General features: G+C 40.8%; 2 protein-coding genes across 6 annotated transcripts in view; one reads left to right on the forward strand and one right to left on the reverse strand.

The window, feature by feature from the left end:
• Positions 1–15,896, reverse strand: part of LOC138197873 (metabotropic glutamate receptor 4-like) — a 174,148-nt gene extending 158,252 nt beyond the window's left edge. The window contains exons 1-2 of one of the 4 annotated variants that reach the window (XM_069148903.1): positions 15,878–15,896; positions 3,721–4,038 (exon numbers count right to left, since the gene is read on the reverse strand). The gene's annotated coding sequence lies outside the window, so the exon portion shown is untranslated. Of the gene's footprint in view, positions 1–3,720; positions 4,273–4,349; positions 4,388–4,682; positions 4,742–15,877 lie in introns of those variants that run through there. The other 3 variants (XM_069148894.1, XM_069148886.1, XM_069148877.1) reach the window with 3 other exon arrangements.
• Positions 15,897–15,960: 64 nt separating this feature from the next.
• Positions 15,961–24,964, forward strand: nudt3b (nudix (nucleoside diphosphate linked moiety X)-type motif 3b). Of its 2 annotated transcripts, XR_011178241.1 has the most exons (6): positions 15,961–16,386; positions 18,171–18,281; positions 20,858–20,902; positions 21,048–21,132; positions 21,450–24,495; positions 24,526–24,964. XR_011178241.1 is itself a non-coding variant. In XM_069148986.1 (5 exons), the coding sequence occupies exons 1-5, from the start codon at positions 16,288–16,290 to the stop codon at positions 21,644–21,646; spliced, it is 537 nt and encodes a 178-aa protein (XP_069005087.1). In that variant the 5' UTR covers positions 15,961–16,287; the 3' UTR covers positions 21,647–24,964. The 2 variants fall into 2 exon arrangements, 1 of the variants encoding a protein (XP_069005087.1); XM_069148986.1 differs by having other exon boundaries at positions 21,450–24,964.
• The last annotated feature ends 684 nt before the right edge of the window (positions 24,965–25,648 follow it).

The raw sequence follows: 25,648 nt of genomic DNA on the forward strand, positions 1-25,648 counted from the left end.
GAATGCAGTATTTTTCCCCACAGCATGTTTTAGTCTGTGGAGTCCACTTGGTGGAGAAAGTAAAAGAGGGAGAGAAGTGAGAGTGATCCCTCTTGCTGTTCTGTGATGTAGGCCCAGTGCTCCCTGTACGACTGTTGAACACTGGTGCACTAAAGAGGTGCTCCTCTTTTGGCAGAGACCAAATCTCAAATGGTTTTCCTGTAAAAATTGCCAAAAGTGATTAAAAAGGTAAAAATATCTGGAAACTTTTCAAAATGGCTATATTGCAGAAATCTGGATCCTTTATCTCATTCAAATAAATAAGAAAAACACACAACAAACAACAAAATAGTTAAAAAAAAAAATAAAAAAAATGAACTGGCAATAGTCGCCTATTTAACATATGTGCTAAGGTGTTACGTCACAGGAGTGTATTCATTATCTATATCATGCTCTAGTTACCTATGCAGGCATAAATATCTCTAGCGGGGTTTCTTTTGCAATAAAGTGCAAAATAAGGGGCAGAAGAAAGTGCAGTTTGAAAGTCAAATGCTTTGTGGTGATGAACAGTTTGTCAGACAACAACTATGCCGACCCTGCTCTGAATAAGTTTTAAAGTAAACATTAAGAATTATTCGAAGATATTATTTCACTCAGGTCTGAATCTCTGAGCAGGGATTGATTGAAGAAATGGACTCGGGCACGCAGGGAGCATTAAATGGGCTTGAGGAAAGGTGAATGTAACTCGATGACAGATTCACAGGCAAGAGGCAAGATGCTCTCGAACCCTATAATGTGCATAATCCACTGCAGGGATGTTAAGTGCACTCATTTCACACTCCATTTCACACAATCCTGCCCTAGGAAGAATCTGTGTGTATGATGACTAAGAAAATACACAACATCACTCTTTCTGCATCTTTCTATTGTTGTTTCTCCTCATTGTTAACAATTTGGAATCCAATTGTTTTTCCACACTATCTTAAAATTAATGATATGTCAGGAATATAATAGGGGCCGAATCCGTGTTATGTACAAAACTAGTCAATGGAAGTCAGTGTTTTGTTGCAAATTACTTCAAAAGATGTATTACCAACATTAAAATGCTATTTGAAGGTCTGATTTCTACCTGTTGCTTTATTCTAAATCTAAAGGCTATAATCTGCACAGTTGAAATAATACACCCTCAAGAGAAAATAGCGTCTGTTTATGTGTGACATCCTGTTACAAGGACAACCATTTAATTTCCATCCATCAGCATACGAATAGAGAATCCTCTTTCTGATTGTCAGTGGTCCATTCAAATATAGAATAAATGGCTTTTATTTATACGCATTGTGTGCATGACTTTATATCACAGGTATTCATCCGTTTGAAATCATTTCAACGTGTAGAAAATACAAAAAAATGTCCTCACAGGGACACAAACAAGTCCATTAATCATAGTTCATTCTCACATGTAAATTCCATTTAGTGATGCATTTATTTAGGTATTTACTCATCTATTTTCTTTCAGGTGAAGATACCGGCAATTTATTATATCGAAATAAAAACAGAGTATGCTGTACTTGTAATGCAACCATTTCTCTCATTTCCCCTGTCTTTACTTTGGAATTGTTTGGAAAACCTCCCCGGTGAGCAGATGGTGTCTGCCGGGAGGAGAGTGAAGCTGGGACCTGGGCTCTGTACACTGCACACACATTTCCCCCAATTTCCAGCTCAAGCCTTTGTAAAAGGGAACAACAGAGGTCTACTGGGAATTTAACCACGGGTCTGTTTTGGGAAACAGTGCACACGTTTGTTTATTGCAGTCTTGCTCTTGGATCCACGCAGCTGCTGCAGTAAAAGCTGTGGATACTGGAGAGTCTCTCTAGACTGGAGAGCATGGACGAACCTCCCCCCCCCCCCCTCTCTCCTCATCCTCCGCCTGGACAGATTTCAATCACTTTGATCACCATGGTTTCCATCAAGTGAATGTGATGTGTTCATTATTTGACCTCTTTTTCCAACAGAAGGAAACATAAAGAAGTCTTTGCATTCTCTGGGCAAGCCAATCTACAGTATGCTGGTGAGTCCTCATGCATTATTAAACAGAGAATAAGGCATTGCTACAGTATCTCCTCTTACACTCTAGCCTGTGACATATTAAAGAGAACTTAGCAGCAGGCAAAACCAGGGGTCTTACGCTGAGTCTGCACTTGCTAAACTAACTCAGAGGGCGAGATAAACCGGGCAAAGCTTGGAAAAGTAAATCTAAGGCTGTTTGAAGAAGCCCTGCACCTCTCTGCCAGCCACAATCTCCACACACAGTATTCCCCCCCAATTTCTCTCTGAGGCGGCTTTCTTAAGCACGCTTTGTTGCTAGATCCAGGTAAGCTATCAGTCGCTGCAACAGTGAAGAACATGCCAACAAGAATAAACCGACATAAGACATAAAATCCATCTAACAGGAGCTCAGGTGCTGGACAAGCCTGAATTAAAATCTCTCTTTTGCTGAGTCACGCGCTTTCGATAATTAACCACTGATATGAAGAACATTTCCCCTCTTGGCTGTAAGTTCAGAGGGAATGCAGACAATGGCACATTTGGCTGTAATCATAGCAGCCCCCCACCATGAACTGAAGCCATGAGAGTAAGACAGCACAAAGCTAATCTCTGGACCGACAAAAAGGCCCGAGGGAGCAGCCCTAAAAATGAAGCAGTAATAAAACCATAGTTTCCTCCTGTGTCAGGTGTATTTGCTCATCCTACGAACCTTGACCACTACCCACAGCCTTTTATGTCAACAGACAAACATTGTGCATGCAAATTATGCTTAATAATCACGCCTGTCAACAAAACGATGGCCTTGAAGAACCACCATGCATGCCTAAGTAACCTATTAAAGTTTGCTCTGGGGTTCACAGTGGATGTCTCACATCAGCAGTTCTACCACTGCCTCCAATCGCACCTTCCACTGCCAGGAGGCTGTACATCTGCACAGTACAGTGACTGACAATCGACACACGGTCACACCGTTTACCCCACCCCCACCCTCCCAAACTTCCCCACCCCAAAGACACTTACAAAACACCACCCAGCAAGGGTGCTCCCCCTGCGTGACTCAACTTGTTTCAGGGCTGAGAGGGAGACACTGAGGGAGAGGTGTGGAGGAGATCAGTCCGGAGGGGGGGGAAGCTGAGGATGATGAAGCGGTTGTTTGCATTCTGTTGTTGCCTTTCAGAGTCCAACTGGATTGGCTCGCGTTGAAGAAAAGACGTATCCACAGTTTACTCTAATCTTTCAAAGCTTTAACTATAATTACGCTGTATGGAAAACCCCCACAGCTCCAGTGGTTTCGATATTGAGTCGTTCTTTTTATCACATTTTGTGAGACTTCAGGCGCCTATGCAGCGCAGCGAGGCACAGAGCTCCGCACAAAACGCTGCGCCTTAACGCGTAAAAACAACCAATGCACTTACAGTCCGGGGCGTTGCACTCCTCTTTATTTTATAGGCAGTGCATGCATGCACTTTTCAAAACTGTCATAACACTGTGAATCATTTATTAATTTAAGTATTAAAGGGCACTTACAGAGGCATCATAAATGTTTCGCGTGCAACCCTAGATTTGTATCATGGTTCCTATCGTCAGCATCTTTTCAATACTCTGCCTTAAGTGTATTTAAATCACGACGTTTTTTAAACATTAAACTGCTGTAGATGACCCCCTTTTTTTTGCAGGTTATGTGGCTGTACTCACCCCTTTCTCCTGTCCACGAAGAATCCTTCCATTAGAAGTGACCCATATCCATGGCAAAATCGCATCTTGTTGGGTGTATCAATATGCGAAGGGAGGATTTCCAGAGCAATTTTTGCGTTCAAAAAAACACCAGAACATTGTTTCTGAATAGTATCCAACAGGAATCCACACGCATCTCGAAGCTGCATCGATCTCCCAAAATCATTGCGAGCGCTGTCCACGGAAAAGTGGTCCTGAAAGTCTCAAGTCCCAACTTCAGGCTGTGCGCGAATGGGAAATAAATGGCATGTCCAGAAGAGCCACTCACCAATACAGCTCCTGCGAAAAGAGGATCACATTTTTACGCGATAATAGAGCCGAGTCTATCCCACACCCGAGGCGGGAGCACTTTAGACGGACTATATGCGCCCCGTGCAGTGGATGTGATTGATGTTGAATGTATCGCAGCACACCGCCTTTATCAGGGGAGAAATGCACCATCAGTGAACGGAGGGGAAAAGGTGTGAATACCAGATTACAGCATGCAATACCACCAGCGCTTCGGCATGCGTATAGCCAAGAGTGTGACGCGCAGCTTTTGCTTCAATTTGTTCAATTTTACCGTCGATTTTAACCGCCTGCTGCCTCACCTCTCCGCACACTCAAGGCTTCAGTGTCGGGGTTTGCTGTGTTGTTCTTCCCCTATGAAGTCACAAAGAAGCACAGAAAACCACACCGTCTGTCTCCACTGACTCTTCAGTTCATGTTTAAAAAGATATCCAGTTAATGGCTCACATTTCATGCTTGATGTGATCTTTTAAAACAAATCCTGCTTTACCAAATTAATATGTCCACTCTCTTGATTTTATCTGACTCGGAAATTATCTGCAAGACTATATAGCGTGCAATCAATTACATTTCCATGCCAACAACAGGAGACGTGGTGTTATTGTTTCAAATATGAGGCTTCTGGGTCAACTCACGCGTTACAGGTGCTGGTGCGCAGTATGTTGAGCCTCAGAGCGGTTGAGATGCTGTGTGTAGAGCATGACGAACATATCAAGTCCAAACCCTGAGTGTAAAAACTCAATCGAGATACTAGGCTTGTGTTGGGGTGTGTGTGTGTATTTCATTGACTGACTGACAGCAGCCACACTGCAGCACAGTTATGAAATTATGTCCAAGGGCATATGTCCAACATCATCCAGCCCAAATGCGAGGAGTTAGTTTTAAAGCCGGCATGGGATGGTTTTATTTAAGACATGAATGCGATTGATGGAGCCATCCTTTGGCTATTAACCTTCAAAAGTCTACAAGATGCGTTGTGCAAGACAAAGGGCTTCCTCATTTATCAGTTTAACTGCAGCATTAGGGGAGGTTGCCGTCCTGATTGCTTCATTTTCCGTGACTTCCAATGGAAGGCTCATGGTGATAACGTGGCCTTTTTGCTTCCTGTATAAGCTCAGCTGCTCTTTCTACCTTCCTGATCACAGGGCCAAATGATGTGTGGAGGCTCACACACGGGTCTGAGAGGGGTCACACCTGTGGAGTGTTGGACTGACTCCACCACATCTAAGGGAAAGTGGAGGGGTGTGAGTGGGAGAGAGTTGAAGGGGCGGTGGGGGTCGTTGGAGGGGTGTGTGTGTGTGTGTGTGTGTGTGTGTGTGTGTGTGTGTGTGTGTGTGTGTGTGTGTGTGTGTGTGTGTGTGTGTGTGTGTGTCAGGTCTCTGTGGGCCTCTGAGGCAGCTGAGCCTCTGAATATTCATCCCCACCTCTGCCTGAGCAAATTCCAGCTACACGCCCAGACTGACTGACTGACTGACTGAGCTGTCGTGGGACTGTATAAGTCATGCAAAAAAATCAGAGCTAACTTGTGCACATTATTGTACAGTGTTTTACATCTCTTTTTTTTTCTTCTTTTTTTACCCCACAAATCATCAGCTGCTTTCCATCTGTCAGCTGCTCAGTGTTCTATTTATGTTGAGCATAGTTGGCATAATAAGTGAATTATTTAGCTGATGAGAATAGATACAAAAGTTATTTCCACCAGGAGACCCACTCCTGCTTTCCCTGTCTGCTGCAGTGCATTGGGAGACGAGTCCTGTTGAATGTGTCTGCTCTGAGGATAACATGCCATGCCACGGAGACCTTCCCATCCCTCTGAGCAAGACAAACTCCGGAGATTACTTGTTTCAATTAGCTACGGGGCGGCGAGAATTTAAACCATGTTAATTCCAGTCACTAGTGAAAATCCCAGTCAGAAAGACTCGCCATTCAGGCATAATCGCCTGCCCCCAGACGCCTCTCATTTCATGGATACATTAAAGGAATTAATCAAAATGTAAATTCTGAGGTCAGTTTATTGATGGTATTCATTAAAGCAGAGGTCTTCAACAAGGGGTCCGTGACCCCTAGGGGTTCCGCGGAGGTACTGCAGAGGGTCCGTGAAATTTTTGGTTGATTAGACAATTTTTCATTTATTTTTATTTTATTTTATTTTTCCCAATTTTTTTTTCCACAAATTTAAATGTCTTTAAATACACATTAACATGAATCCACCATATTGTATTCAATGAATAAATGGAGGCGGAAGATGTTATCTTTCAGTCAGAAATGCACACATTCAGCGACACACAGGAGCTCTCTCAAACTGGGCACCGGTTCACTCATAGTGCGAGACTAGCCTGGACATGTCCTTCCAAGCCTCATGCACTCCTCCAGTTTAATATAAAACACAATTGTATACAATATATACAGTAGGGGGTCCCTGCTCCATCTCTCTATCAGTTTGGGGGTCCTTGGCCTTAAAAACTTTGAGGACCCCTGCATTAAAGGGTACAACTTCTGCAGTATTTGTATGATTTAAAGAGACCTTCTGCTTATGACAAATCTGACCTGCTTTGGGTTTGTTTTGCCATTCTCCCTTCTATCGGGAGGCCTGCTGCTTCTTTTTTTTTTATAAGACTTTACAGTAAAGGACAATTTGGTCTTAAAAAACTTCTTTCACTGAATAAGTATAGGATTAAACTGACTGTAAGGGAAAGCTGCTTTAAAAGTTCTCTACTAAAGGAAACACTGATGATGAGGAGGAGGAGGAGGAGGAGGAGTGGGAGAAGACACGGGTGATCCTAGGTCAGTCTAATAAATAATAATCTAATAGTTGGTACAAAAAACAATGCTTGTGTCTCACATCTTTTCATATGCGTCATCTAATATTAAACTTGGAGGCTATACAGACTATCTGCAAACATTTGATTAAATCAAAATGAGAGTCTGACTGTCGAACACCACGCGAAGAGACAGAAATGAGTCAATTTGTCACCCTTGTTTAAAGCAATATTTTTACACTGATGAAACAGGCAGGCCAGGGCAGACAGGCCACGCGCCATGTGTGATTGATGAATTCTGTCAAGAGGCCAACAGGCTGACAGGTGGTAACCTTTGAACTCTTACAAGTTTTACAGAACCAAATTACATATATATAGTAAAGAAGGTGTACAAGGAATAACAGTAGATTTGCTCTGCAGGATACCTCCGAACAGAGAGTCAGCTGCATTCGATTAACGCATGCAGGAAGTTGATTTGTGAAAAACAGAAAAGGTGGCAAATGAGACCAGGAAGTGTGAGACCAAGAATAAGAATACGAAAGAAAACAATTGACACTTTGAGTGTTACTTCAATTAAATCTTGCAAGTTAACATTGCCATGGATAGCATTCATTAAGTGTCAGGTCAAAGGTGTCAACCATATTTCATATTTCTTCCTCTAGTGTGATGCCAAGATAATGTTGACAAGAGCTAGACAAATATAGATCGGAGGTTTTGTGGTAATTCTTTTTTATGTCTTTATAGATCAAGCATATATTTTATAGACCAAATAATCTATTGAAGAAATAATTAGCACTTTAATAGCTAACGAAAATGACTGTTTGTTGTTGTTTTAAAGTCGCCGTTGAAGTTGAGTGTGAACTGCTGGTAAAGACTGACTTTGTTTTCATATTACACTGATTTCCATTACTACACCCTATGCATGATCTTTTCACTCTTGAGGTTATTAAAAGTTGTTGAATTGTTGAAAGTCTGTGGAAACACGAGTTTGGGACTGCATGTGGTAACTGGCATGACAGCAGCCCCCGCTGGTAATGACATTTAAGACCCTTACATGCTGTCAGTGGTCTCTCCATGTGAGAATTGCCTGATGGCTATTTATGACATAAAGAGTATTTTGCATCAAAACATAAAGCATGGTTTCTACATTAGGGTGATGTACGTTGCGCGGTCTTTTATTAAATGTACCTTAGCAGATAAAAGCACTGATTGATGAATTAAACATGAGTTGCAGAATAACTGACTTGTGTTTGATATTTGCACATCTGAAGTAGATTTTCCCAAAAGAATAGAAAATGGATCGTCTTTAAAGTTTTTGATGATGTCAACTAGATGATACTTTTTAGCAAAGGAGAAGAGAGAAGGCAATATCACTTTAAGCTGAAAAAAATAACAACACAGTAAATTGCTCCTCTCCTGTGTGAAGCCAACCACAATCTATTCTCGCCTTGGGCAAGACAACACAATCTCCTGCTTATTTAGTCATTAACGTGCATATTTACCTGGAGAAAAGAGGTGCTGGAAAGGTTAATATTGCCAATATCTTTGCGGTCTTTGATTACACAAACCTTAGTCGCTGCAGAGCCTTTGGTTGTGGGGCATCTTCTGGGATTGGAGAGATGCAGCATTAAAGCCAAATTTCCCTGCTGGTTTACTTTTGCTACAGCTGAGCTCTGGTTGTGACTGAAGTCTTTCTGCTACATGACTGCTAGCATGATGACGTGTCTATTTCACAACCACACCCTTTAGGATAGAACATACTAACTCTGTAATTATTATTACCCTCTTCTAAAAGTAAACCCACTCCAAACATTGACGGAGATCTGGAGAGTTTTGAGTTGCACCAGCTCGAAGCATTCATAAATAACTAGATTTGTGCGTAAAGTCCGAAGTTCTTGTAAGTGCTAATTTCAATCTGCTGATTAATTACATCTCATGACATCACTGAAACCTAATAATGTCTTCGCTATCTAAGACTTCAGTCACTTTTAAATCACTTGCTAGGAAACACCTCCAGTGCCACTCAGACAAAATACTGTTGAAAAGAAAAGAAGTGACTTTACGTAGCTGTGCAAAATTATAAACCCTTTACATGGATTTCCCTTCAAGAATTATGACTGTTTTTGGATTTTCTGATTTACAATGAAATTATGTAATAAGTAAAAACAGTCAACCTTTTTTCTTTTTAATCAAATTAATGACAGAGAAACAGAAAGGTTTTCTGACCACTGCTAGTAATTATACAACAGGACTATAGCTTTTATTGAAAGTGTTTCATTAGAAAACACCTTAAAATGTAACATAGATCGTGAATGCATTAATACCATGAAAGCGACAGGCCTTTCTTTTAAAAACCAAAAGTCAAAAGATGGTGATGCTACAGAATCCATTCAGTCTCTAGATTGAAACAGTGTAACGTTGTAAATTTAATGTTATTTTAATGAAATGTGATTCCAATCTTTCGAGTTTACAGCATTAATCAAGCGTCAAAGATTTTGCATATTACTTCCGCTATTGTTTGGATGATATTGGCCAGCTAATTTTAGATCTCTTATTTCCTTCAGTTTACTCGAGCCAGTAATTGGGTGTAAATCTCCATCTGGAATGAGTTACTCGTTACTTTGCGTTACTTTTCGTTACTCGTTACTTTTCGATACTTTTCGTTACGTTTCATTACTTTTCGTTACTTTACTTTGCGTTACTTGTTACTTTTCGTTACTTTGCGTTGTTACTTTTCGTTACTTTGCATTACTCGTTACTTTTCGTTACTTTTCGTTACTTTGCATTACTCGTTACTTTGCGTTACTTGTTACTTTTCGTTACTTTGCATTACTCGTTACTTTTTGTTACTTTTCGTTACTTTTTCGTTACTTTGCATTACTTGTTACTTTTCGTTACTTTTCGTTAATTTGCGTTACTCGTTACTTTTCGTTACTTTTCGTTACTTTGCGTTACTTTGCGTTAATGATCGCAAAAAATATAAAAATAAAATAGAACTTGGTTGAACACAGCTGCGGGTCATTTTGCGTTACTTGTTACTTTTCGTTACTTTGCATTACTCGTTACTTTTTGTTACTTTTCGTTACTTTGCGAAAGGGTTAAGAAGCTAAATTTAAGTAATTTATTTTTCTATCGATTGACTTGTTGCAGCTCAGCACATTTTAACTGCTGCTTCCTGTTTAACACATCCAGGTTGTAGGGCAAACATTGGTATTGGAGATACAGAAAGATAAAAGCAGAACTTGGTCTTGGTCTGTGTGATTAACAGATTTTTTTTTGGTTCAGGGATATTCAAATTATGATCTGATTTGAATAATTTAGATGTCATCGCAAGTGAAGTCAGTTCCCATGGCAAAATGAGCAACAATTTGGTGACACCGTTTTTAAAAGGTACCTTTAAACTGCATAGACTGCTCTTTGCTCGTGTGTGAGTAGGATATGCAGTTTAAAGGTACTCAGTGGATTAATCTTATGCTCCTGTACTTTATCTGCTTGGGCTGAACTTCACTGGCTGTTCCCACTTCCTTACTGGTTTAATAGCCCATGCGGTTCCATCAGAAGGCTACGGCCCCGATCAGTCGTCTCACCACTATCACCGTCTATTTAGCTCCATTAGTCTTACACAAAGCAACTCCTTTGATGTCAGAAAGTTCCCATGCATAAATCATGCTCCTTGACTTATCTCAGAAAAGAAGGTTTTCACTTAAAGCTGAGTGCAGGAATAAAGTGAAGCCTACAACAGCCCCCAGTTAATACTGTTCAACTAACAACGTCTCTAAGACAGAAGCCAATCATCAAAGCAAATGTAAGCCACTGCCTGTCCCCCATCAATAAGTCATGTATGCGTCCATTTAGTTTTAGTCATATGGCCCAAAAATCACAAATTGACTTCAGGGATTTTTACAGCGATATCCATAGACCTTCGATTTTAAAAGGGAAAACATCAATAAAAAAATCCTTGTCGGACCAAAAAAGGATGAACGGAGAAGAGAAACAAAGAGGAAGTCTGAAGACAGACATAAAATAGATCATATATATTGTGTAAAAAGATATAGTAGGTGTCTAAATTGAATTTTGAGTGACTTGTGACCAAATAATTATTAAACTGTTCAAGATTTTACAAATAATTCTCACATATTTTGACAGTGGAGTCTCTCTTTTTCACAAGCAGGCTGTAGTATATTTCCTGAAAGAGGTGAGCGCCCTCTTTTGGACAGTGCAGGGACTGTATCTCCGCGCCTGGGTGTGAATGGTTCCCCAGAGACTGGCAAAGGAGAATGGAGTTGCCTTAGCAACAGCAGATAGTAAAAGTGCAGCCTCTTGAGTGTGACCCTATACACAGCCATGTTTAATTGTGTAAGGCCTAGCTCTCATCCCTCTGAACGAAAAGGCAGGCTTCTTGCTGTAAAGAAACGTGACCCACAGACGATAAATTTAGTTTATTAAAACCCACAAATACATTTAACAAAGTCTAATTTGATACTTGGTTGGATTAAATTGGTATCTGGGGTAAAAACAATAACTTATTTATTCCTTTCTCTTTAATAATCCTCCACGCACAAGCATTTGGAGAAGGTCTAATCTATGGGGCTAAAACAATTAGTTGATTAATTGAGTAACAGACAAATAATCTGCAACTGTTTTGATAGTAAATCATCAAAACTGCATCCATTCTTTGGTGTCAGATTTGCTGCTTATTTTGGCCAAATATCCTTTTATATCTTTACGGTTTTGGACTATTGGTTGGACAAAGTAATATAAAATATTATGGAAATTTTTCACTATTATATGACATTTTTTTGACTTGGCGGGTGATCAATTAATTGAAATAACTATTGGCAGATCGGTAAATTCACAAAGAATAAAAAAAATAACCCTTAGTTGCAGCTCCTTTTACTACATAGTTGTATATGAAACCAATAGGGAACGTGCTGGATATGTATGGATATGATATGATTTATAATGCTGTAGGGAATCAATGTTTTGCAGCACCTTGCATGCTGTTTGTATCCGTACAGTTCTGTATTACAGTACGTGTTCTCTGGCCTCTGATGATCATCTCTCAGCAGTAAACTGTGGTGGACAGTGGTCATGCTCAGTGTCTATAATTACAGCAAGTAAAACCATTTCTCTTCCTACAACTGGGAGTGTGTTGACAAGACTGCCGACTTGTGCTTAAAAAAAACAAACAAAAAAAAACAGCTATTTAAGTTTAATTGCAATTATATGTTAATGTTGCGTACTTACTGCTCTCTGTTGGCCCATGGCAACACATCTAATTACATTTTGCTTTCCCGTGTCTTATAATTCTTTTTTAATATATAGTCAGTTAACGCAGCTGCACACAGGAGGTGGTGGACACAATATAATGAACACCTAATGATTGTAATGCTGTTTGCAACCGTGCAATCAGGTCACTTTTTAAAGGGTTTACAATAAGATTTTTCCTCAGGACTTAATCAGAGATATGGTTAATTAAAAATATGATACGGAGGCGACCCAATATCAGATACCTCTTGTTCATATAATCCACACGTCACGCAATGCAATGCCACTAACTCCAATCTACGAAATCAACGAGTTGAATCACTCCTGCGATTCATCGTCAACTTAAAACTTTTTTCATACTTTGCAATTTCGTTAAACTGCATGTTTAAGTCTCTGAAGGGCATCTTTGACAAATGCTACATATTTACAATAATAATAACATAAAACAAGTAAAAGATCAGACAGTCTTATTCTATAAAAACACAGATTTCTTTCAACAATACGGGCGATGTACGTTAATATTTTCTTTCGATTTTTGGTTTAAAGCACAAGGTAACACTGGGTAATGTTGGCCCTATAAACACAAGTATGAGGGACAGTGATGAAGTCACCATCGTTCCGTCAAATGTCACAATTTCCTGTGTATGTTTCAAAAGAAAAGCCCTCATTTCAAATTAAAACCCCTTTAGTGTTTCATAAGGTTCAGCCCGAAACTTTGGTCCAATTTTGTTTTGAAAAGCAGAGATTTTGCTTTAATGTCTGAGATATTGTGAGAAGAAGGTAATATTCACTTCAAAATGTAAACACCTGTGTGTAGAAACTCGAGAGTGAATAGAAGGAAATAAGATAAGAAGAAATAGCGTCGATCCCTGAGGGGGAAATTGAGATTGGTGCAGCAACAAAAACAATGTCACTGTTAAAGAAAGAAGGAAATCAGAACGTAAAGTTAAATAAAGAGAAAAGCAATTACACTCAAACACAAACAATTTGAACAATCAATAGAACAAAATTAAATAAGGGCTTTAAAAAAAGGGATCATTATGCTTAAGATTTGTGTATTTCAATGTAATGTGCGGTTATGCAATGCCAGTTGTTGGTTTTTGTTTGTTTGTTTGCTTTTATAACATTTTGTTTCTTATCAAATGCAACTTGAATACAGATCTGATGATTCTCTGAGACAGAAAACATTTCCGTTGACACTACAGAGTTCTGATCCATGTCCACCTAGAGTTGTCAGCATGTGACAATTTGTTTTTATAACTTTGGATATATTGTTTGTAATTTTTGTAAATCTTTATTGTGTGTTGTGTTTATTCCTATGGAGTGTGTCTTTGTGTGCGTAGGTATCAATAAACTTTTAAACCATTTGTAGAAGAGATAGCAGGTTTTGCTCTGTGTTTTCGTGTTTCCCATCGGCTGCCCCGGGACTGCAGGTGGAGATTATCCAGTCGCTAAAACTGCTACAAAGCATCTTTTTTTTTTAACATTGTCCCCGATATAAATGATCTTAATAAACCAAAACTAAACTATGCTTGTGTTTTTTTGTGTTTGTGAGTGAAAGGGACACAAAGAGAGAACACATTCTTTAAACCAGCATGCAGCTCTTTCTCTCTGCAGCTACTTCAGAGCCAAAAACTATCAGTAAGTATAAGACTTTGGTTTGTAGTTGTAGCATGTGCAGATCAAATGCTTTAATTCAAAATGAGTTAGCAAAATTAAATTGCTGCAATAATCAGACTAAACAGATTATTTAGGGACCTGAGCCCGTTGCCGGATTTGTGAATCACTATTTGTTTATTTATAATTATGCAAATACAATATTAAGGTAATCTTTTGTTTTAGCAAAACTAAAATCGTCAGGTCATCCCATATTGTGTTCAATGTTCTGCTTTCTCTTAATTCTTTGAATCCATCATCTAATTCAGGGGCTTAAAACAGTTAATGAACTCTACAAAAGTACATCTATATGTTGTTAGCAAGAAGAGTACGTTTTTTTTGTTTTTTTTTTAAATCAATTAAATAGTCCAAATGACTGACATGACCGGAAAAGCCACAATTATACCAATTGCTATTTCTTGGGAGAAAGCTGAGAAATGGATATGTCTGCAGCATTATTAGAAAAAATGTGTCATGCAAGGACTGATATATCTTTCTGAAGTAAACGAGCAATGACTGTGAAGAAATGGTGATAAGGTTAAGATTTGTACCTTTTTAGACAAAAAGACAGAAAATTCCTTACTTAAAAACTTTGATGTGGTTTGGTGCATGAAGCACTCTGAACACAGACACTCTGCTTCCCTGTTGTTTTTGTGTGCATGCAGTAATCACCTCAACCTTTCAGAGAACTGCACTATAACCATTTTTCATGCACAATTAAAAACTCTCTTGTGTTTTAAAATGCCTCCGAGTGATTCATTCTAAAAGGGATCATTAAGAGTAGCCCGTGACTAATGCACTCACATAGCATAATAGTATATTGATATTGGTTTTAATACTGGTGATTATGATCCTGGTGTAGGGTGGGGAGCCTGTTCTATTTGTCTGTCTGATTCATGGGAAATTAAGTGGCAAGTATTTTGATGATCCAAGTTTTTTTTTTTAGGTATGTACTTAAAAGCTGCAGTTTCTTTCTTCTTTTTTTTTTGTACTAACAACATGCATCATCGATATTCTGGTAGATTCCTTAATAAAATCAATTAATCGTAAATATCAGAAACTTATTTCTAATTTCCCTGACCAGCAGTAAAAATTCATGTTTGCCACAGATGAGCAACAAATTGGCACACATTTCTCACATATTTGGTAATAAAAATGTGTTTTAGTTTTTTTAATGACAAAAAGTGTTTGTTTTTTTCAAATTACATTTTTACTATGGTGGCACATTTTATGGTGGTTTAAATATTAGTGATTATTATCCTAATACAGGATGTGAACTCTATAATATTAGTCAGTCTGACTGACAGAACATTTAATGGCGATGCTTTTGATAATCAAATGATTGTTTTAGGTAGCCTATCTGAGCTGCAGCTATTGTGAATAACAATTCAATATTGATTATTCTGGTGGTTCCCTCATCGAAAGAAGTGTCAGAAAGTACTGCAAAAGCCCTAATTTCCCTGACCAACAGTTCAAATGTAAATTCACTTTACTATCTTATACGACAAAAAATAAGCACCAAATTCTCAAATATCAAACCTTGAAAATTGCACATTTGGCTGATTTTATAATGAAGTGATGAATTGATTATCATTCAGTGGCCTCTAAACTGTCAAATGACAGTAAAGTAGCATCCAGGGGGATAGGATTCAATTTTGATTCACATTGTTGGGTCAGTTTTGAGCAGACCTGGGCATTGTGTGGCCCTTTGGTTGATTCTGACTGGCCCGTGTGAGGTCGATTGGAAATTACAAAATAAACATATTTTCTAACTTTACCTCTTGCATGGACTAAAGCTGCAGTGCTTTTATTTTGAAGCGTTTTCAAAAAAATATTGTGGCCCTCCGCAATATTTTTCTGTTTCTCATGTCCCCATGGAAAAGAAAAAAAAAAAAATAAAAAATAAAAAAATTGCCCACCCCTGGTTTTTGAGGCTCATGCTGGCGCTGTCCATCACCCGCGGTGCTGAAACGGATAAATTGAACACGCTTTGTAACCATCGTGACATTTTGATAACGTTACACTTTAAATGAAGGAAAAACAAGTGGTTAAAAAAAAATAAATAAATAAAATAACTTGTTTCAGCCTCAAAACAAAGTGGCCGTGAAAACGTAGTCGGAGCCACGAAAGTGCCAGTTCTCCCTTACCGGCTCGCTCCAGTCGGAGCGTGGTGGTGCGTTTTGTTTTTTTTCCCCCTCGTACGATCCACCGGCTCCGATTCTCCAAACCCCGCCAGGGGGACTTTCTTACGCTCGCCGAGCTATTAACGGTTAAATTACGTCGTGGGCGTAAACGGGCTCCTCGTAATGGCGACCGTGCCGTAGATGTGCCTAAGGTTTGTGAAAATGAAGCGAAGAAGAAGTTATTTCTTTTAAGTAAAAAAAAAAAAAAAAAAAAAAAAAAAAAGGAGAAAAAAAAAAAAAAAAGAAAAAAAAAAAAAAAAGAAAAACCCGCCGAGGTTCCCCGGAGGAGCGCTTCGCGTCGACGACCGTCGGTCCTTTTTTTTTCTGTGAGAGGTAAACTTGGTCGTACTTTTTGAACTTGGTGTGCCGCCGAAATGATGAAGCCCAAGTCGAACCAAACCCGGACGTACGACGGGGACGGCTACAAGAAGCGGGCCGCCTGTCTGTGCTTCAGGAGCGAATCCGAGGAGGAGGTGAGTCCGAGGATGTTCGCCGTCCGTCCGGTAGGCCGGTGCTAACGTTAGCAGCCGTAGATGCTAAAAGAGTGTCTTCTGTGTCTGTAAATCGATATATTTACCAAACCAGCCGGCTGGAGACGACGACTCACTCTGTTCCTACCCGCTAGTCTTTTTTTTATTATTATTTTTTCTCTTCAAAAGCTTGTGCTTTAAACGGCTCTGTACTTTACCCGGGTGTTATGTAAGCCTCTTTAGCCGCAGGTTTACACGGCAGTCAACCTGTTAGCTGCAGGCTAACGTGCTAACTTAGCCGCTGTTGGGCAGCCCGGCTCTCGGCCGGCGGAACCGCAGCCCCAACAGTACCGACCGCGGGGGAGTGGGGACTTGTTGTTTTGTTTATCGCAGTGAGCCCCTGACAAATGATTGTTTTACTCTTTAAAGCGACATGTTTAAGATAAACGTATCCGCGTGCTAATGCTAATCGTGTTAACGCAACTGGTACGAGCCCCAAACATCGGACCGATGTTGCGGCTACCGGCCGAAAAGACAACTCCGGTAGCGGTACCCGCTTCACGTACGTGTTTGTTTTTGTGTTGTTTACTTTTAATGGCGTGTATTTACAACGCTTCAAAAAAAAAAAGAAAAAAAAAATCTGGTGCAAAACCTAAACCTGCTTCGTTGTACACATATTTCATCACGTAGGCAGTAAACGAGCCTGATCGGGTTTTTTTTTATTACAGATCAGAACCGACTTGATGTGCACAGCAAACACAAAGATGTCTTTGTTTTATTTATTTTACCAGGGGGAGGAGAGGACATTAACCAATTCCTTATTCTGGTGAAAGTAGAGGCCAGATTGTGAACGACCTGGGGGAGGTGGAGGAGGAGGTGGAGGAGGAGGAGGGAGGTGGAGGAGGAGGAGGGGGGGTTGTTCATTGCAGGAAACGTAGCTGGTATCACTAGAAACTTTTTTTTTTTACCAGTGACTGGACTTTACCTGATTGGCTCTAGGCCAAGCTCCAGCTGTTTCCACCACTGCTTAACACCCATAACTCACCATACCTGTATGAGGGGGGAAAAAACAAAATCAGTGACTCATACCAAAGCTACTGGGGGGGGGGGGGGTTGTGTGATTTATTTCTGCAGCTATACAATGAGTCATAATAAATGCTTTCACACCGTAGTTAGTTGTCTCACTTGGCACCAGGTAATGGTTATTAGGGATGGTCTTAGTCATGGTTTTTGGAGCTGATATCCGGAGGGGGGGGAAGGGGGTTCTTTGGGTTTCTAGAGGGCTTTAGGAGCTGTGGCAGACTGAGCAATATTAATTAAAAAAAAAAAAAAAATGCGCAGTCTGCTATACAAATAATAATCACAAAACACTGGGGAAAGATAGGCTAGAATTAAGCTGTAGTGGCTTACAAGCTTGGAAAAAAAAAAAAAACTGTTCAGTGCTGCACTTAATTGATGTAATGGTCGGGGGAAACCCTGGTCTCTACAGACAGTAAGTCCCGATCCAATACTTTTATTTTCTAAAACAATACAGCCACGCAGCGCACGCGTCAAGTTTATCACGATGATTCAAATGAATCCAACGCTTGTGCTTGACAATTGAATAAGTCTGTAAGACTATATTGTCCGCATTCAAGCTGTTCTCAAATGAAGTTTTGAAAGTCGTGGTTCAAAGGCTCACTGAACATCTTGCTCAAGTAGTTGCACTTATGCAATGTGAAGACTTTCAACGAACAGAATTAGTTCGGCCCTGGTGTCTAACCGGTCTCGTGCGGGATGCCTTGCAGGTACTGCTGGTGAGCAGCAGTCGACATCCCGACAAGTGGATCGTTCCTGGAGGAGGAATGGAGCCTGAGGAGGAGCCCAATGTTGCTGCAGCTCGAGAAGTGTGTGAAGAGGTTCGTGGTTTTTTTTTTTTTTGTTTTTTTTTTAAACTGTTTCTCGTCTTTTATATCTTTATTCACTCAAACCGACACTGCGTGCCCCTTTGTCTTTTCTCTTCTGACGGGCTGTCACATAAGCCTCTCTGCGTCGACGGTGTACTGGCGAACTTTACTCGACCCTCCCTCTGCGATCGTGGATGCGAAACATGCCTTTCTAGACATAGTCCATTACCAGGAATATTGTTCTGAGAATGGATTTCCATTTTCAGCGTGTCAAATGAGTTGGAGTATCGGCTCATGAGATGTATTGTATTACATTTCTAGTAAATCGTGTCCGTATTTAACACTGGGCCTAATACCTCCATTTTGTCAATGCGGTCATCCTGTTTGCAGGAGAGAGAGAGAGAGAGAGAGAGAGAGAGAGAGCCTAGCAACATGTAAGCTGTAGCATAGCATCAGGTTACAAAGCAGTGTTTAGGTGTCAGAGGAGGCCACGCTGAGATTGAACGCTGGCTGCCCAGCGGTTTCACTGCAGTGCTATCCAGTCCCACCAATACCAAAAATAAAGGGGAACAGTAGACTTTCTTTATTTAGAGGTTTCGGGAGGTTCTATTTTTTTTTTTAACAACAGCAGCCTTGTTGCAGAGGAAGAAGGACAAAACAGGGTGTTTTTGTAGGCGTGTGTTGGGGGGAGGATAGGTAGCAATTGGTACACAGTTCTGGAGCTCACTGGAAATCAATATCCAGCTGAGACAACCTTCGTCTGACCCTTAAATCAGCTGATCCTCCGGCGTACACGCCGTTCAGACATTGGACATTTTGATCAGAACGGGCACTGATGACACTGAATCTCACCCGGCTGTCAGGTCTTGGCGGGTCACTGGCCGTCTAAAGCCTATTCTCTCTCTCTCTCTCTGTGTGTGCGTGTGTGATCCATCACACTGACGGATGCTGATATCATCTCTTATCCTGGCTCTGTTTGGTTGCTTTGGTGGTTGCAGGACACCCGAGGCCTGCCAGCACATTTCAGCAGGGTCAAAACTAATGTCGCATGCGGAGGTTTGTTAAGTGCTAAAAAAGGCCGCGTTCAGAAACTTTGTGGTGACTTTGAGTGGCGCTCAATACATCACCGTGTACTCTGGTTTTCTAAGCCTCTTATTGGACGGTGGTGTAAACAGGACATAACCTAATCCCGGTGAACTTGTTCTGATTATCATACGAGCGGTGAGTAATTGCTTTGATTTGGCGTCTTGCCAGGGATGACGGCGAAGACGCCAGCCAAAGCTTACAGATGGTCCCCGTTTCTATTTGGCTGTTTACTACCTCGGCGATCCGACGCAGCACGAAGACACGTGGGGGGGGGGGGTTGCATGACTTGCAACGCTGTGCATCCTCTTCCTCTTCCTGGATGATGCCCTGTAGTCCTCGGTGACACGAGCGCCAGAGAGCCGGGAGAAACTTTCCATCTCATTAAAACATGCAGGTTGACATTTGGCCTATCATTTAATATCCTGGCACGTCTTCGGGGTTTCCTGGTGGTGAGCCGGTTCTTTTTCTGAGGAGCCCAACACCGAGTCCATGCGACGGTGCGTGGAGACAACATTTATTTATAGACTGAAACTGGAATCTGAAGAAGAAGAAGAAGAAGAAGTTGCAAAGATGTCAGCGAGTGGCTCGGATCTGTATCGAAACCTGACCCACTATTCACCCCTGGGATATTAGATCTTGAAGATATTTTTTATTATAAATTAGCTTAAAGGCGACAAGAAATATTCAAATTGTTCCCTCCGACGGAAAGGTTGTGACATTTGGAAGATTTTAGTTTTATGATTGTGGGACAAATCGTCTTTTTACATGATCTCGCGTGACACTTCCAGGGTTTTGTGGACGAGTCTGAATATGTTTTTTTTGTTTTGTTTTGTTTTTTTTGGCTGAACCATTCAACAGAAACTTATTTGGCTACTATTTTGGTAATCGATGAATTGTTTTAAAAAAAATTTTACTAAGAATACCAAAAATCTGGGACTTCCATCTACATCTGTGACAATGTGCTGCTTCATATAATTATTATTATGTTTGATTTTTTTTTTTTTTTTACTGTTGGTCGACCAAAACAAGACATTTGAGTCTTGGGCCTCAGTAGATTGTGATTCTGTGACATTTTTATTAACAATTACCTGATTGATCTTAAAAGTTTTGAAACGTTAAATAATCAAATTGCCCATTAAGTCGCACATTTATAATTTGTGCTCGAATGATATTTGTAGTTACCGTTGAAAAATGTGATTTCCAACCACGTCTGACAATTTCAATCTCTGTATCTATAATTTAGACCGTCAAAATAAATTTGTAACTCGTGACTTCAGTGTGTAATTTGGAGGATTGGACGACGACCCAGGAATTAGAATTTGCGAGGGATAAACGCAGACTTATGATGTAATGTAATCCACCGCAGCACAGACACAAAATAAATCTTCACAAATTATCATGCCAATTAAAGCACCGCTCTGACACCATCTCAACAAAACAGTGAAATTCATTTAGACTGCGTGCTGTGGCGCTATTTGCTCACCATCTCTTTTATTTTCCAGGCTGGCGTGAAGGGGACTTTAGGCCGTTTAGTTGGAGTGTTTGAGGTGAGCTGCCGTCTTGTTTGCTGTTGGCTTTTATGTTGTTTGGTAGTCTTCGAATGTCAACGTTCGGTTTTGTATGTTTTTGTGACCGAGCAGTAAAAAATATGCACTTTTTTTGTTGTTTTTTTTGTTTGTTCTCCCGCCACAGAACCAGGAGAGGAAACACAGAACCTATGTGTATGTTCTTATTGTAACAGAAGTGCTGGAGGACTGGGAGGACTCGGTCAACATTGGTAAAGCACTGTTTTGTTTACTTGTCAAAATGGGGATCACACGTACAAAGTTCTCAGGCGGTCACATGTTTGTCTGTAGCTTTATTTATTTTTTTCCTCCCAGGTCTGAGTGATTTTTTTTGTTTTCTCTATGTTTGCCAGGGGAGATTATAACACCAGCTTTGTTCCTGCCCTTGTGATTTTCACATCAGCTCTGTGTCCAGTACTGATAATTAGTCAAAACCTATTTTTTACACTGCTTTAAAAAAAAAAAAAAAAGTGTGTTCTTTCTGGTGTGGTTAATCCTCTTTTACAATGCTTTCTTGTTCTGTCGACAGGGAGAAAAAGGGAGTGGTTTAAAATAGACGATGCCATGCAAGTGTTGCAGTGTCACAAGCCTGTGCAGGCCACCTACTTCGAGGCTCTCCAGGAGAGTTGCCTGACCAGTAACGGAACACCATTGGTGGCCACGATAGGCGGGGACATCTCCCCAACCTACAGCATCAACCAGAGCTCCGTCTCGGGTATCAGATAACTAAAACCATAACTCTGACGCCCCCAGGAGCTTTCGCCACCACTTGCGCTCTTACTTGTGTCACTTCTCTCCTCTTCCTCTCCTCCTCTCCTCCTCTCCTCTCCCAATAACATGGTTTGCCTTGCCAACTCCTTTGTGCCAGATCTGCGGCACAGACTTGATGACAAGTGTTGGGTGAAACGTCTGAAACACTTTGTAAATGTAAATGTAATTTTTGACACCTCCCCCCTCCTCCCCTCACCTCTCTCTCTTTCTCTCTCTCTCTCTCTCTCTCTCTTTTATTTTGTTTTCTTTTTACCGACAACTGCATGAAGTGTCCCCTCGTCCCCCTCATTCCCGTTCCTTAATGCGCCCTTAGCGTGGTGTTTATTGAATGCAAGAACTACTTTTTACTGTTGTAATGTAAAAGTGTATACTTAGTGCTTAAGCTGAAGGCTTTTGGTGGTCTTTTTTAACGTCTCCTCCATCTTGTTTTTGGGTTATTTTTCAGTGAATGAATGTGCCCATTAGTGTACCCCCCCCCACCCCCCCCTCTCAACCCCTGTTGTAAGGATAGGAAATACTGTCTGTGTCTGAACGAACAGAGTTGTGGGAAGTTACTTGTCTTGCATGAGCACGGTTATGTTACGTCTCACTCGCTCGAGCGACCTGATGCTGACTGTGCAACAGACTCGTGATAAGGTCTTTGGCTCTTCTTCATTTTTTTATTTTTTTTTTGTCCCTCCTTGTTCTAGTTGTTGATGTCTTTTTAATCCGAGCGATAACCCCCCCCCCCCCTCCGAGTAGTCGTTCAATTTCAAGTGTCAACTGTGTTTTTCTCTTATTTGGGGAAGCAAGCCAAGCACTACAGGTTTCACTCTCGAGCAGAGTAGATAGAGCAGATAGAGATAGAGCAGATAGAGATAGAGCAGATAGAGGAGATAGAGCAGATAGAGCAGATAGAGATAGAGGAGATAGAGCAGATAGAGCAGATAGAGATAGAGCAGATAGAGCAGATAGAGTAGATAGAGCAGATAGATAGAGCAGACTGTACAGAGAGTGAAAGAATGTCCGCACACAATGTAAACCGAACCACCTTTCTCCTCAGTGTCTTTACCTCCTTTTAATCCCATTTGTTTTCTTTTTTGTTTTTTTAAATGCTTTCTTGTGTCTGACTACAAAGTCTTCCTCCACATACTGAGAGGGTAGAAATGGTTGATTTCAGAATCATGGACTTGTAATTTCAAAATGCAGCACATATCACTTAAGTTATTAAAACCCATTTTCATATTTTACTCCTCACATTCAGTTTGGTTTAAAAGCAATTGTTTACATTGTGTTCGTAAAATAGCACAGGTGACGTTAGCGGGCACTTTTCATTCTGGTCACGGTTCTCTTCTTTTTTTTGTTGTCTTTTTCTTCTTTCTTTCTTTTATTTTATTTTTTTTACCCCTTCTTTCCTTAGTATTTAATCTGCATCCCAGAACACTCAGAACACCTGCTTGACATTGAAAGTAATGGATCTATAATGCTGTCTTTGGCAAGATGCAGAACAAACAAGCCTTGTACAGTTTGAGACCTCGTTTTTAACATGTAAAATGCTTTTGGATACTAGTTTTCTTTTTCTTTCTTTTTTTTTTCTTCTTCTTCTTCTTCTTCTCTAACGTCTGGCAAAAGTCTCTTTAGCCGAGCTGCGTTCACTCGGCCTCGATGCGGCGTGAGGCAGCTGGCTCAATACTGTGAAACTGGAGGCGCTGTAGATAGCATGCAAGAGGTTTTTATTGTAAATTGTTTATTTCTGTATAGATCAAAGGTGAGAGTACAAATGACAAAACACCTCTTACACATCTGTGAGTGCTATATGTCATTTTAACTGAGGCTGGAAAAACTGATCTAACTTGTTGTGTCGGCTTTGAAGATAGCATCCAGTACATCTGAGGCTCAAGAACAAGGAACTTGGCTTTGGTTGAGGGTGAGTTTAAAGAGCCTATTTATAATAGAATATTCTTAAAAATCCTTTTCCAAATTTGTAACGTAAGGGATTCCTTTCTTTCATCTTTGGTCAAACTGTAAAATGAAGTACAGCTGCAGTCTTGAGTTTGTAAACCACTACTTTAGTTAAACCTGCAGTGCGGGACCTCTGGCGCCCCCTCCTGTCTGTGAGCGTAATTACACGAGTGCAGTCAACACGTCCTTTCTTCATCGGTTACTGCAGTCGCCTACCCGTTGTGTCTGTAAGATGGTGGGTACATTTTGAGAGTTACAAACCGTGCAAAAAGAGTTGTTTCGCTGTCAGAATTTGACCCATTCGGTCCATTTGGAAAGTAAAAAAAACAAACAACAACAAAAAAAAGTCACGTGATTGAATTATTTGATTCTGTACGAGTTAGCATGGTGCTAAACTCGCAGTTAAAGAGGTCTCTGGCGCGCACGGTTTGTATTCATCCTACCAGCGCGGGAATGTCTCACCAGACACCAGAAAAGAATGCTGACGACGGGCTTAATGAGCATTGTTTGTTTGTAGTCGTTTGGTTTGAATGTTACGGGCTTTCATTTCCATATAAACTTAAGTCCCGAACAAACAGGTCTGGAGTCTGTTCTAGTGAGTGTGCTTTTCCAATGAAGGGTTTCTTCCAACGGTGTCTCCCCCCCCCAACAGCTCAAATGACTCTGTCCACATTTAAACCTGTAAAACTGTTGATTTTTTTTTTTTTTTTTTTTTTTTGGCTACCACAAAAATTGGCATATTTTGGCTTCGTAAGTTGACACGGCTAATGTTTTTGGTCATTTCCCATTTTAGCTCGGTTTTGTTCTCCACCTGCGTTCATCAGCTGGTTCGTTGCGTCTGTGGGCAGGTAGAACAGCAGCAGGTAGAACAGCAGCAGCTAGAACAGCAGCAGCTAGAACAGCAGCAGGTAGAACAGCAGCAGGACGGCGACGCTGCCGGCTGGAAAACCAAAACAAGAAGCTGAAAGACACAGTCTTTTGAGAAAGACAAATACGAGCTTGCATATTTCAAAACATTTCAAAACAATTTACACAAAATGAAATTTTTTTTTGGGGGGGGGGGGGAGTTTCAGTCAAGCTTCTATTGCAGAGTCTCGGGAGCTGCAGGAAACAAAATGATCTGAGTGAAAATGGAGTCTGCTGCAGAGTACAGCAGTATTTATGTGCTAAACTATGAATACGCACAGAATACTCCAGTATGACGACAAACTCACGAGAAACCCTTTATAGGAAATAATAATGATGATGGAGTAAAGTTGGTGTGGAAAAAGAAGCAGGATGACCGTTTTCCAGCAGTTGTTTAGTGGTGACTTGACCCCCCCCCCCCCCCCCCCCCCCCCCCCCCCCCCACACACACACACACACACACACACACACACACTTCATCTTTTACGGCGGTAGATCCAGTTTTGTGACGGGCTTTTAACGTCGGCCTGCGATAATCCAGGGCGGTTGTCTGAACGGCAGTACGGAGCGGCGAGGAGGGTCCGAAGTCTCCGGGCCGACACTTTGACCCGGTTTTTTTTTACTGCCGTCGTATCGGAAAGGTGTGGCGGCCAAAGTCTCGCTTCACGACGTCCCGCCCGGCACTAAACGAGGTTTTTGTGTTGATTAAGAGCCCTCGGTCTTCATCGAAAACGTGCAGTTGGCTCATAATAGAACGAGCCCGTAGACGGCGGCGAAACGAAACTTGACCTCGAGTAATTGGCGAAGATCGAGTGCGCTCTCTCGGGTTTGATGCGGGTGACAGGTACTGTTCAAAATGAATGTGAGGAGGTTTTCCACAAGTTAACAGCCAGTGACTTAATTATTAATGACCACTTGTTCTTTATCCTTTTTTTTTTTTTTTTTTTTTCTTCCTGTTTGTTCTTTAATTTGTTGTGTTATTGACAAGCTAATGTCTTGTATACAGCTAACACAGCACCCGTGAAGCCAGAGGATGACCTGTGGCTTCCCTCAGTAAACATTAGTGTCCCTTCTTTTTTTTTTAAAAACCCGTTTACTAAAAAAAAAAAA

This window comes from Embiotoca jacksoni, unplaced genomic scaffold, assembly GCF_022577435.1.
Source record: "Embiotoca jacksoni isolate LCO1_2020_lvr unplaced genomic scaffold, fEmbJac1.0.p SCAF_1, whole genome shotgun sequence".
Taxonomy (NCBI): Eukaryota; Metazoa; Chordata; class Actinopteri; family Embiotocidae; genus Embiotoca; species Embiotoca jacksoni.

Coding starts and splice junctions, on each gene's coding strand:
- nudt3b (XM_069148986.1), top strand. CDS start 16,288: ATGATGAAGCCCAAGTCGAACCAAACCCGGACGTACGACGGGGACGGC. Junction 18,282..20,857: donor CTCGAGAAGTGTGTGAAGAG/GTTCGTGGTTTT, acceptor TTTATTTTCCAG/GCTGGCGTGAAGGGGACTTT. Junction 21,133..21,449: donor GGAGGACTCGGTCAACATTG/GTAAAGCACTGT, acceptor TTCTGTCGACAG/GGAGAAAAAGGGAGTGGTTT.